Genomic DNA, 12,101 nt, shown 5'->3' with positions numbered 1-12,101 from the left:
TATATTTCTTCTACCCCACTGCTTGAAGGCTTGTTTTGTTCTGGACATGCTCTGTCTCTAGATAGATAGATAGATAGATAGATAGATAGATAGATAGATAGATAGATAGATAGATAGATAGATAGATAGATACTTTATTAATCCCAAGGGGAAATTCACATACTCCAGCAGCAGCATACTGATACAAAAAAAAAATATTAAATTAAAGAGTAATAAAAATGCAGGTAAAAACAAACAATAACTTTGAATAATGTTAACGTTTACACCCCAGGTGGAATTGAAGGGTCACATAGTTTGGGGGAGGAACGATCTCCTTAGTCTGTCCGTGGAGCAGGACAGTGACAGCAGTCTGTCACTGAAGCTGCTCCTTTGTCTGGAGATGACACTGTGTAGTGGATGCAGTGGATTCTCCATAATTGATAGGAGCCTGCTGAGTGCCCGTCGCTCTGCTGTCTCTAGGCATGTCAGAAGACTGGGATTTCGTGAAGTGTGGTCTAGCCTCACTTGGGGAGGCAAAATGAGGGGGCAGGGGGTCTGGGAAAGGAGAGAAAGAGAGCAAGCTAGTTCTAAACTATATGATTAATCTCCACAAAAAAGTGCCAACACAGTAGGCTTCATAGCCATAACTCATGGCAATATTTGAAATTAAGGTTAAAATTATCATATGCAATAATGTACAACCTTAATTTAAGATTAAAAAATTACAACAAAAGTTCAGAAGCAATATATTTATGACCAAACAGTGAACTTTGTGAACTGGAATGTCAAAGGTCTTAATCAGAAATTAAAGACCATAATTTATCAGACCCATGGAGATTTCTAAATCAATATTTAACACTAGAATCTGTGAAGCCTATGAAAAAACTTCTAATCCTGGTCCACCTTAAATCCCTTCGCACCTCTCCATTAGTGTCTTTTGTTTTGTAAATGTGTCGATCAGCACAAGCAACAAGCAGCCTGCTGTTCCATCCCCTGCCTTGACGGAGCTCAACTTGGACAGAAAGTTCTCCCAGCTCAAGCCAAGGCTCCGTATCTGTGTGTGAGGTTCCTGGAGTTGTATAGTGTATTCAAGAATATGTATAAACTCCCTGTCGATTGACATTTGAGCTTGGGTTTTTAACTCATTGACAGCAATATGTAAATCAAATGCTTTTTTTTTTCTTTGGTTATATTCTTGAAAAAAGCGCACATGTTTATTTCATACAAGTAAACCCGCGATTCGCTAGCGAATCGGAAATCCTAGAACGGCAATCAGTTTCTGTCCCGTCCGATATGTGGATGGATGACATATCATGGAGGGCGGATGCGTTTGGGGAAATGTCATTTAATCCAATAAGCATATCTGTACTAAAGCTGTTTCGTTTTGTGGAGATGTGAGTCTGTTGCCTTCGCTGACACCGACTGCTTGAACAGGTTGTGTTGTTGGGGGCCACCTACTGACTCTGGGAAGCCACTGCGTCTGACTGTGGGGCGAGCGCCAGAGCGCAATATGAGCCTCGGTGGGAAGCCGCTGCGTGAAGACATATCATGGAGGGTATATGCGGTGGTGTGGGCGGTCGCGTCCGGGCAGCTGTACAACCTGGTGTGCACGCTTTACCTCAGGTGTAGTTCACAGGTCGTAGTCTCGTTTCTGTGTTTTCTTTGGTTTGAGCCGTGATTCCTTTTGCAAGCGCGTTGTAGGCGCGCAGCAGGCGCCACAGCGTTTTGGGACGCCGCTGCGTTTGACTCTGGACTCTGGGGTGGGCGCCAAACTGAATGACTGTTATGTGATCTACATTACTGGCACAGTGGATTAGAGCAAGTGTAGTTTACAGGTGGCGGGCTCGTTGCAGTGCGGCAGTGCGCATGACATCCGGTTTAGAACCCTCTCGTTTCTGTGTTTTCTATGCAGTGCAGCAGTGCGCATGCGCCTCGATGTGCCCAGCGCCCTGCGCCCTGTGTCCATATCCGGTTTACAACCTTCGGTTAGTAAGATGGATTTGGACTAAAGTCTTCACACATTATACACTTCACGCCATTAGTAGTATAACATGGAAAAAGTTTCTGCTTTAGGTATGTAAATCAAATTCTTTTTTTATTCTTTGGTTATACAATTGAATAAAAGCACACGTTTATTTGATATTTGGACTAAAGTCTTCACACATTATGCACTTCACATCATTAGTGTAACATGGAAAAAGTTTCTGCTTTAGGTATGTGTTCAGCATTTCTTGCCTCACATTTCCTTTCATCCTACACTTACCCAGATCTTTGCAGACATGGAACACACATGAAATGCATGTATTCCAAATAACAATACACTGTATTATTTACCCTATACAACTCCAGGAACCTCACATGCAGATAAGGAGATTTGGCTTGAGCTGCGATAACTTTTTGACCAAGGTGAGCTCTATCAAGGTTGGGGATGGGACAGCAGGCTGCTAGCTGCTTATGCTAATTGACACATTTACAAAACAAAAGACACTGATGGAGAGGGGCGAAGGGATTTAAGGAAGGCCGAGATTATGAGGTTTTTTTGTAGGCTTCAGGGATTCTAGTGTTAGGAGCATTTTCCTTCTTCTTACCTGTACATCATTGTAACTCAAGAATTTAATATTTCTTTACAGATAACAATTTCTTGCCCAAGATCATATCTTGCAAATATGACGCTATTGTTATCTCCGACCATGCCCCTCTTAATCATGGAACTCACATCACTATGCCCCACACACTCATTTTGCAGCTTGCATGGTAACCCCCTTTTATTAGCTGATGAGAACTGTACAGAATTTATATCCTAGCAAAATGATTTTTTTTTTTTTTTAGAGACAAATGTTCACAGAGGTTTCTGCAGGAATGCTCTAGGAAACTCTGACGGCATTTTTAATAGGACAGATTATCTCATATCATCTCACCAAGAAGGCCTCAGAGTTAATCAGTGAAATTACCAGAATAGATCAAGAATAAGCCAGGTCTCCAAATGAGGCATTTTTTAGGAAAAGACAGTCTTTGCAATCAGAACTTAACCTTTGGACAACAAAAGAAACAGAACTCATTTTTAAATTGTGAAATTATTACTGTGAATGCAGAGAGAAGGCTAAGAAGATCTTAGCTCAACAAATCCACAAGCAGGCAGTTCACAGTGCAATATCAGTACACCAACTCAGACTGAGATAGAATCATTGGCCATAAAAATATAATGCAGCTCAGTTTAAAGAATACAAGGCACAATCTAATGCGTTTTTTGATACATTATGGATACTACAGCTAGATACACTCAATGTAGAAGAACTGGATAAACCTCCGACACTATTAGAATTACTAGACACTATAAACTCACTTCAGAGTGGGAATGCACTAGGTCCTGATGGCTACCCTGCTGGATTTTATAAAAACATTTCAATCAAGTTAGCGCCCCTTTTATTAGCAACATTTATAGAAGCCAGAGACAATAAAATTCTACCTCAAACTTTTTGCCAAGCATTAATTACTGTTTTTCTTAAGAAAAATAAGGACTTATTACAAATGTACATCATATAGACCAATTTCACTTCTGAATAATGATGTTAAGATACTCTCCAAAGTCCTAGCTAGAAGGATTGAGAAAGTGCTCCTTTCAGTAATATCCATCCATCCATCCATACATTTTCCAACCCGCTGAATCCAAATACAGGGTCACGGGGGTCTGCTGGATCCAATCCCAGCCAACACAGGGCACAAGGCAGGGAACCAATCTTGGGCAGGGTGCCAACCCACCACAGTTCAGTAATATCACAAGACCAAATTGTATTTATTAAATGTATACATTTGGTTTCTAATCTTCAACACCTATTTAATGTAATATATTCACCCATAAAGTTCAACACTCCAAAGATCTTATTATCTTTGGATACAGAAAATGCATTTGATATGGTTGAATGGGATTACCTATTCACCACTTTGAACTTTAAATTTGGGTTTGGCCCGAACATATGTGCATGGATCAAACTACTATATACAAGTCCAGAAGCTTAAATTTGTATTAACACTATCTCAGACTACTACAACACAGTACTAGACAAGGATGCCTCTTGTAACCACTGCTATTTGCAATCGCCACTGAGACATTGGCTGTATATATCAGACCCAGAAAATTTTGCTGTTTGCATGGACAAAATTAAACAAGATGTGCATAGATGGTCTACCCTCCATCTTATTTACTACTGAAGTTTCTGTTTCTACTTCTAAACATCCCCATATACATTAATAAATCATTTTTTAATAAATTAGATTCAATTATAACCTTATTTATTTGGAATTCTAAATATCCACACATGCAAAGGTTGACCCCACAACGACCTAAATCAGAAGGCGGCATGGCTCTACCTAATTTTCAATTTTATTACTGGGAAGCAAACATACAAACTATAAAAACCTGGGCACTGACACAAATAGATAAACACTGTGGAAGAGTAATTTTAAGGTAACATAGCATTCACCTTAAAGAAATAGCATAAAGGCTTAATAAATGTTAGAAACCTGTTCAGGCACACCAGGAAACCAGATAAAGGTCAAACGAACAACAAAATGTACACTGAAATATAAGAATTGGTTTAGGAAAAATATTGAAATGGTCAAGTAAATAATGCACCAGCAGAAAGGTTGATGTAATATACAAAATGTACTGAAGGATGACTAAGAGATGACTAAGAAATCAGCAGATGTCCTTTAAAGATGTCCAATAAATAAGAATGGACAATTGTTATATGCATAGAACTTTCAAGGGTGGTGGCACAACTCAAAGGTATAAAAAGAAACAGAATATAATATAACAAACTTTTATTTAATACTAGCTGTGTAAGCCCGTGCTGTAAAAAACCCGGGCTCCTAGACACTATTGAAATCGTCATTAAAAAAAAATTGAACTGCAGTCGGCAGATTCATTTTGGGGACTTGCTCGTCACCCTTGTCTATCAGCAGCTAAGCAAGCTTCTCTCTCCTCTGAGGTTTCGTTTTGCTAATGTGCTCATTTCGCTTGTGTATTAGCAGCTAAATAAGTTTGTTTTTCCTCAGCGGTTTCACTTTGGCGACGGAGCCACATTCTTTCAGCTCCATGCCATAGCCTCGTACTTCTTTCTTCTCCTCGTACCCCCTTGCCGACTTTTTGAGCTTCATGCTGTAGCCTCGCACTTCTGGGCCACACAGACAGACACACACATTTCCACGTGTAGACATTTATATATTAGATAAATCATGTAAACCAATGAGCCAACCAGAGTAAAATGTATGCATTGATTGACACTGTATGCAAATTCAGTAGTTTATAAAATTAATCTTCATTCTTTGTTTTCTCTGACCATTCTGGCCATGTTGCAACAGACTGCTTTTGAAAAATGCTCCCTCCAAAGCATTTTGCTGAGGAGAAATCAAAAGTAATTAAAAGATACAATGAACAGTTTTCTCCTGCCTGATTACTGAAATGTCCTGTTAGAGGATGTTTCTTTCTTTACTAAGATGCTAAATTTCTATCACAACACACACTAGCTTGGTCTGCAACAGAAACAAAATCCTGCAGAACTTCTTCCTTGCTTTGTTCGCCAGTAAATACATGGTATCGTCAATATAATAAAAACCCAATTGTCCTTCATTCACTCAGAATATGGAACCAATGTAGGAAGCACATCAAATTAGAGAATATTTTATCTTCTGTGGCACCTCTATATGATAACCACCTTCTTTCACCCTCTCAAACTTACATAGTTTTTAATGTTTGGAAAACATATGGGATTAAATCATTTAGAGATTTGTATATAAATAATGTCTTTGCATCCTATGAATAATTACACTCTAAATTTAGTTTCCCATCAACACAAATTTTTCCACTATCTCCAAATTAGAATCTTTGCTAAACAAAATCTGCCCAATTTTCCTCACCTCCCACCTATTTCTCTTCCAGAAGAGATATTGATCAGTCTTGAAGATTTATATTTTGTAGAAAATGGAGTGGGAGCTGTGCAAATGTAAATTAGAGAGTATGGCTTGATCTATTCTCTCAGAGGCATTAGCCAGACGAGCTTTAACTGGTTAGCTATATATTACAATGAATTGTAAAATATCTAATAAATAATCCTGCTAGTTGTAGTAAATTATTCTTAAAGATGAAATAATGGGGCAAATTGTTAAAGGTGGAAGCATTAAACATGCCTTAAAGATCCATGGTAGTGTTCTCCATTTTTCTGACAAATGTGAATGCTGCGAAATGCAGAAGAAGCAAGGTTCAGCACAAGATGAAACAAACATACATTCTATAATATGGATATTAAGAAATAGTTCTTTGTATTAAGATATGTAAATCTATGTAAATATCTGTTTTTTATTTATTAGTGAAAAGAATGCAATACTTACATATTTTATTAGTATAAAGCCAAATTACGTATGCTTTATACACAGTAATTTTTGATTACTGAAACATATGCTTCTTATGTTACATGCTCAAGATTATGAAAATGAATAGAGTTAAGAAAAATTTAACATCCAAAAGGGTTAAGGGCCCTGCATCTTATTCTCTAGTTACATCATTGGTGTGTGTGTGTGTGTGTGTGTACGCCTCCTTCATGTCAAGTGTAAAATGAACTTATGGTTCTGATTATGATAGAAATGCAGTACTGTAAGAAAAAATATTGTGAATATGCAACCTTTTTATTGACCCTACTTGGATCAAACAAAGCCAGAGACAGCTGTGAACACAAGGCAGATTGTGGGTTGAGAGAGGGGATATAATGACCAGAGAGAGAGAGAATATACATGTACCACACAGACAGGGACAAGAGCAATGATCAAGTATACTGTAGGTCCCTGGAGCTTTGAAGTAAGTGTAATGACTCTTATTTTCTATCCAGATTTTGGCTACCCAAAATAAAAATAAATTAGGGAACGAAAGAAAGAAAGAAAGAAAGAAAGAAAGAAAGAAAGAAAGAAAGAAAGAAAGAAAGAAAGATGGGGGACAAATTTACAGTTTACTTTAAATAACTACTAATGCTTACCACATCCAGCCATTCAGATCCTGGAATTAATGGAATAATTTTTAATGCAACCTGTACAGAATGGAAAGATAAATCTATAAGATTGTCTGCAATGGTTAGCAAACTTTTTACATAATCACTATATACATTTATACAACTAAAGCTCATATTTAAAGTTGAGTATCAGAATCTGCTAAGTTTTAACCAGCTGGCAATTTTTTTTTGTAATCTGAGTGCATAATATTAACAATAATTTTTTACCGTTGCATTATCAAACTTCCTCGTGGCAATTCTGACTTGGCCATTACCACCTTCACCAATTATATGACCAAGGTTGTACTTTTTAAAGACAGGCACAAATTCTAGAAGAAAACACAGTGCTAAATGTCAAATTGACTGCAAGGCCTTTGTGTGAAAACATTGGAATGCCATTTTCAGTATGTTAAGTGGGATACCTGGATGTTTATGCATCTGGGACAGTGAGGGAAATTTAGATCCTTCTATGCTTGGTTCTTTTTCTCTTTGTAATGCTTCATTTTTTTCTTTCTGTTAAGGAATGATAATAATGGCTATTTAAAAAGATAGGACAGTAAAACATTTTAATATACTGTAGTTATGTGAACATGTACAGTTGAAGTTAGAAGTTTACATACACTTAGGGTGAATTCTTTAAAACCTGCTTTATGACCCCTCAACAGATTTTATACTAACAAACTATAAATTTGCCATACCGTTTAAGATATCTACTTCCTGCAGGGCAAAAGTATTTTTTTCCTACAGTATTCATAGACAGATTATTTCACTTATTATTGACTATATCACAATTCCAATGGGTCACCAACACTTTGTTAATATTTAGTAGCATTGAATTTAATTTGTTTAACTTGAACCATACATTCTGGGGAGCCTTCCACAAGCTTCTGACAATAAATTTTGGCCAATATCTTTAGACAGAACTGGTGTAATTGGGACAGGTTCATAGGTCTCGTTGCTCACATACACTTTTAGTTCTGCCCACAAGTTTTCATTAGGATTGAGGTGATGACTTTGTGATGGCCACTCCAATATCTTGACCTTGTTTCCTTAAGTGATATTGCCACAACTTTGGAGGTATGCTTGGGGTTATTGTCCATTTGTAAAACCCAACTGCAACTGAGCTTAAACATCCTTGCTGAGCTCTTGAGATGCTGCTGCAGTATATCTACATAATTTTCCATCATCATGATTATGTGAAGTGCACCAATCCATCCTGAAACAAAACACCTCCAATAACATGCTCCCACCCCTATGTTTGACGGTTGGGATGGTGTACTTTGGCTTGCAGGTCTCACCCTTTTTCCCTCAAACATAACAATGGTCATTATGTCCAAATTGTTCGATCTTGGACTCATCAGACCAGAGGACATTTCTTTAGAAGGTGTCCCCATGTGCCATTGCATATTGCAGTCTGGCTTTTTTATGGTGGCTTTGGAGCAGTGGCTTCTTCCTTTCTGAGCAGCATTTCAGGTTATGTTGATAAAGGACTCATTTTACTGTGGATATAGATACTTTACCTGTTTCCTCCAGCATTTTCACAAGGTCCTTTGCTGTTGTTCTGGAATTGATTTGAACTTTTCATGCCAAAGTACATTCTTTTCTAGGAGACAGAGTGTGTCTCCTTACTGAGCGGTATGATGGCTGTGTATTCAAATGGTGTTTATACTTGTGTATTGTTGTTTGTACAATTATTTTCTGAGGTCTTGGCTGATTTCCTTTGATTTTCCCAAGCAAAGATGCAGTGGTTTTGATAATAGACCTTAACATGCATTCACATGTTGACTCCAATTAGGCTAATTGGCTATCAGAACCTAATTGTCTAATTTTCTGGGATGTTTCAAGCTGTTTAAAGGCACAGCTAGCAAAGTGTATATAAACTTGTGAAAAAATTGTGCTACAGTCAACATAAAGTGAAATAATCTGTCTTTGAACATTGTTGGAAAACATTACTTTTGCCCTGCACAAAGTAGATGTCTTAAACTATATGCCACATTTATAGTTTGGTGGGATAAAATCTGTGGACGGGTTATTAAGTGAGTTTTAAAGCATTCACCCTAAGTGTATGTAAACTTCTGACTTCAAGTGTATTTAATATTGGTGCAATATTCCAGTTATAGGCAGTTGTAACATAAATTTCACACTCTAGCAACACCACCCTTGAGATTCTTTAATTCACTGAACAACTCTCTATAGCCACAGTTCAAAGGAGATATCAGACTTCAATAAACAAATTAAATGTTATCCTAAAAACCAGATCTTTTAAGACTTTTTTTACAGGCAATTTAAGTAGTAGATAAAAGCAAAGCATGTGACATAATTTTCCTTGATCAATGACTTGTGAGGTCTAAGTGGCTACCAGGAGTCACCTGAAGGCCTACAGCAATAACAGCAAAATTGGAGTTTAAAAAAAAATCCAATTTGAAAGATTGTTTTAACATAAGATTTTATATAAAAATTACTCAACATTTTTTATATTTTTTAACAAAAGTAGTTTGCAATTAGTGCTTGAAGTGGAAAAAAAGAACTGCCTATGTTCCCTGTAGTATGTGCCAAATAACAGGTGTGGGTGAGGGGGCTTTCCCTCACAAGGCATGCTCATATGCACATTATATACCAAGCAGCACACCCTTGGAGGTCTGAAGGCACACTGATATCCACAATATATATCAGAGAGCGTGTGGAGGGTATCCCTACATATTGGTGCAAATGTGGTCAGAAATAACAGTAAGCCTGGGAATGCAAACATTAACCAATGGTACTCATAAGGCAAGAATGGGAAAATGCTGTACTAGCCCACATCAAGCACAGTTTTCTGTAGTTTTGCATTTGTTTTAAAATTGCCTACTTATCTGATGTGCAAACCAATTAGAAAGCTAAATATAGCTTATAATAGATCTACTATTATCCAAAATCATGTCTGAATTGGTAGGAGGTCCTGACAAAGTGGTACAACATTTTGGTTGGGGGTTTGCTTAAAAGGTTTGGAACCCCTAACCTAACCCACTGAAAGCCTCTAATAAAGTTCTGCAGCAAAGTACTATTAAATCCAGAAACAGTTGGCATCAGAGGTAAATTAGAAAAATGGATCGCATGTTGATGACAGCAGAGTGCTCTGCATATAATGGCATTACTGGATTTCCTCTGAGATCTATACATGGAATGGGTACTCCTTCTAATTTATATTAATTCCACAGACTCTGAATTTGTTAAGAAACTTGTGAAATCTGCAAACAAAACCAAAAGTGGATGTATACCAAACACTGAGGAGGAGACAGAAACAATTTAAAAAAACTGGAAGTGAGTCTACAAGTGTAGTATGGTTTAATGTAATAGACAAAAGCAAAGCACTACACACAGGGAAAAAAGAACTGATATTTAAATTCCAGATTGTGATAGTAATTTGAGGTAACATCCGATAAGGATTTGGGGTTTTATATTACTGAAACCTAATGGTAATCTAGGCAATATGTAGAGGCAATTAAAAGATATATAAAATGTTAGGTCACATAGTAAAAAATGTTTTAACCCCCTTTCATTTATAATTAAGACTGTACAATAATAATAACAATAAAAATAATAATAATAATAATAATACATTTTATTTAATAGGTGCCTTTCTTAACACTCAAAGTCACGTTACAATGAAATTAAACAACAGTAATAAAATATAATAACAAAGAGGATGGTAAAATCAAATATCAATAAAGCACAGAGGTAGTAGCAAACATCAAAGATAACAGGCAGTAACAATGTTAAATTCATAATTGGTACACCAGTTAAAGAGATTTTTTGAGAGCAGTTTTACAATGTGTTATTGAATCTAGTTGAGGGACATGAGAGGGAAGAGAATTCTAGAGTTAAGAAGCACTATGAGAGAATGCTTGAGCTCCCCTCCCATAGAACAGTGATGTGTGGTACAGAAAATTAGAGCTGCAGATGAGGATCTGAGTGAGCGAGAGGGAGTGTAATGTACAGTGTCTGTAGGAGATCACTAAGATAGGGAGGATCGAGGTTGTGGAGAGCTTTAAAAGTTAAGAGCAGTATTTTGTATTGTATTCACTAGTAAAGCAATGTTTTTGTGGGATGCTAGATAGAATAGCATTATAGTAATATATCCGTGAAGTGACTAGGGCATTAACCAATACTTCAGTACTGTGTTGCATAAGAAAAGGACAAAGCCAAGAAATGTTTTGGAGATGGAAGAAGGCAGTCTGAGAAACTTTACTTATATGGGAAGAAAAAGAGAGGGTACTGTCTAGAATGATGCCCAGGCTCTTAACCTGGGAAGAGATGTTTGTGTTAATGTTGTTAATTAAAATGAAAGAATGGTTAACCTTAGTGAGTGTAGCACCTTTTTATTTTTTATAGTTTTATTACCATTTAATTGGAGAAAATTGTGAGTCACCCATGACTTTATGTCTTGGAGACATGCCATAAGAGTATTTGTAGGGGAACAGAAGTATATTTAGTGGACGGATAAAGCTGTGTGTCATCAGTGTAAAAATGAAATTTAATACCATTTGTGTTGGAAAATATTACCTAGGGAAGATATAAATGAGAAACAGAATCCTGCAGAACTCACTGAGTAATTATGCATTCTCCTTTACTTGAACAAATTGCGTACTACCAGTGAGATAGGAAAAAAACCATTGGAGGACAAGGCCACAGACTCTAAAACTAGCTAGTCGTTTCAAAAGTATCTGATGAGGTATGGTGTCAAATGCGGAGCTGAGGGCAAGAAGTACAAGAATTGATAAAAGTCCCATGTCAGCTGCCTAGAGAAGATCATTTGTGATTTTGACCAGGACAAAAACATGATTGAAACTGTTCAAAAAGGTCATTTTTTGAAAGATGGGACTGAAGTTGGGAGGCAACTATCTTTTTGAGAACTTAAGATGTGAATGTAACATTTGAAATAAGCTGATAATTGTTAAGGATATTAGAGTTTAAGCCAGGTTCTCTCTAAATTGGGAGTAATTGAAGCAGTGCCTATAGTAAGGAAAGAATTAACTATAGTAGTTATCATGGGGGAAATATGCGACAGACGGGACTTAACAAAGCTTGTAGATATTGGATCCAATT

General features: G+C 37.0%; 1 protein-coding gene across 1 annotated transcript in view; it reads right to left on the bottom strand.

The window, feature by feature from the left end:
* Window positions 1–12,101, bottom strand: part of LOC127528848 (uncharacterized) — a 199,433-nt gene that overhangs the window by 44,906 nt on the left and 142,426 nt on the right. Inside the window, exons 5-7 of the mRNA XM_051930123.1 lie at window positions 7,439–7,529; window positions 7,245–7,345; window positions 7,005–7,055 (exon numbers count right to left, since the gene is read on the bottom strand). Coding sequence (XP_051786083.1) covers window positions 7,005–7,055; window positions 7,245–7,345; window positions 7,439–7,529 — 243 coding nt within the window. The remainder of the gene's footprint in view (window positions 1–7,004; window positions 7,056–7,244; window positions 7,346–7,438; window positions 7,530–12,101) is intronic.

This window comes from Erpetoichthys calabaricus, chromosome 7 (assembly GCF_900747795.2).
Source record: "Erpetoichthys calabaricus chromosome 7, fErpCal1.3, whole genome shotgun sequence".
In the NCBI taxonomy this organism is placed as follows: Eukaryota; Metazoa; Chordata; class Cladistia; order Polypteriformes; family Polypteridae; genus Erpetoichthys; species Erpetoichthys calabaricus.
The sequence above is the reverse complement of the archived record's forward strand: the minus strand, read 5'-3'. Positions and strand labels throughout refer to the sequence as shown.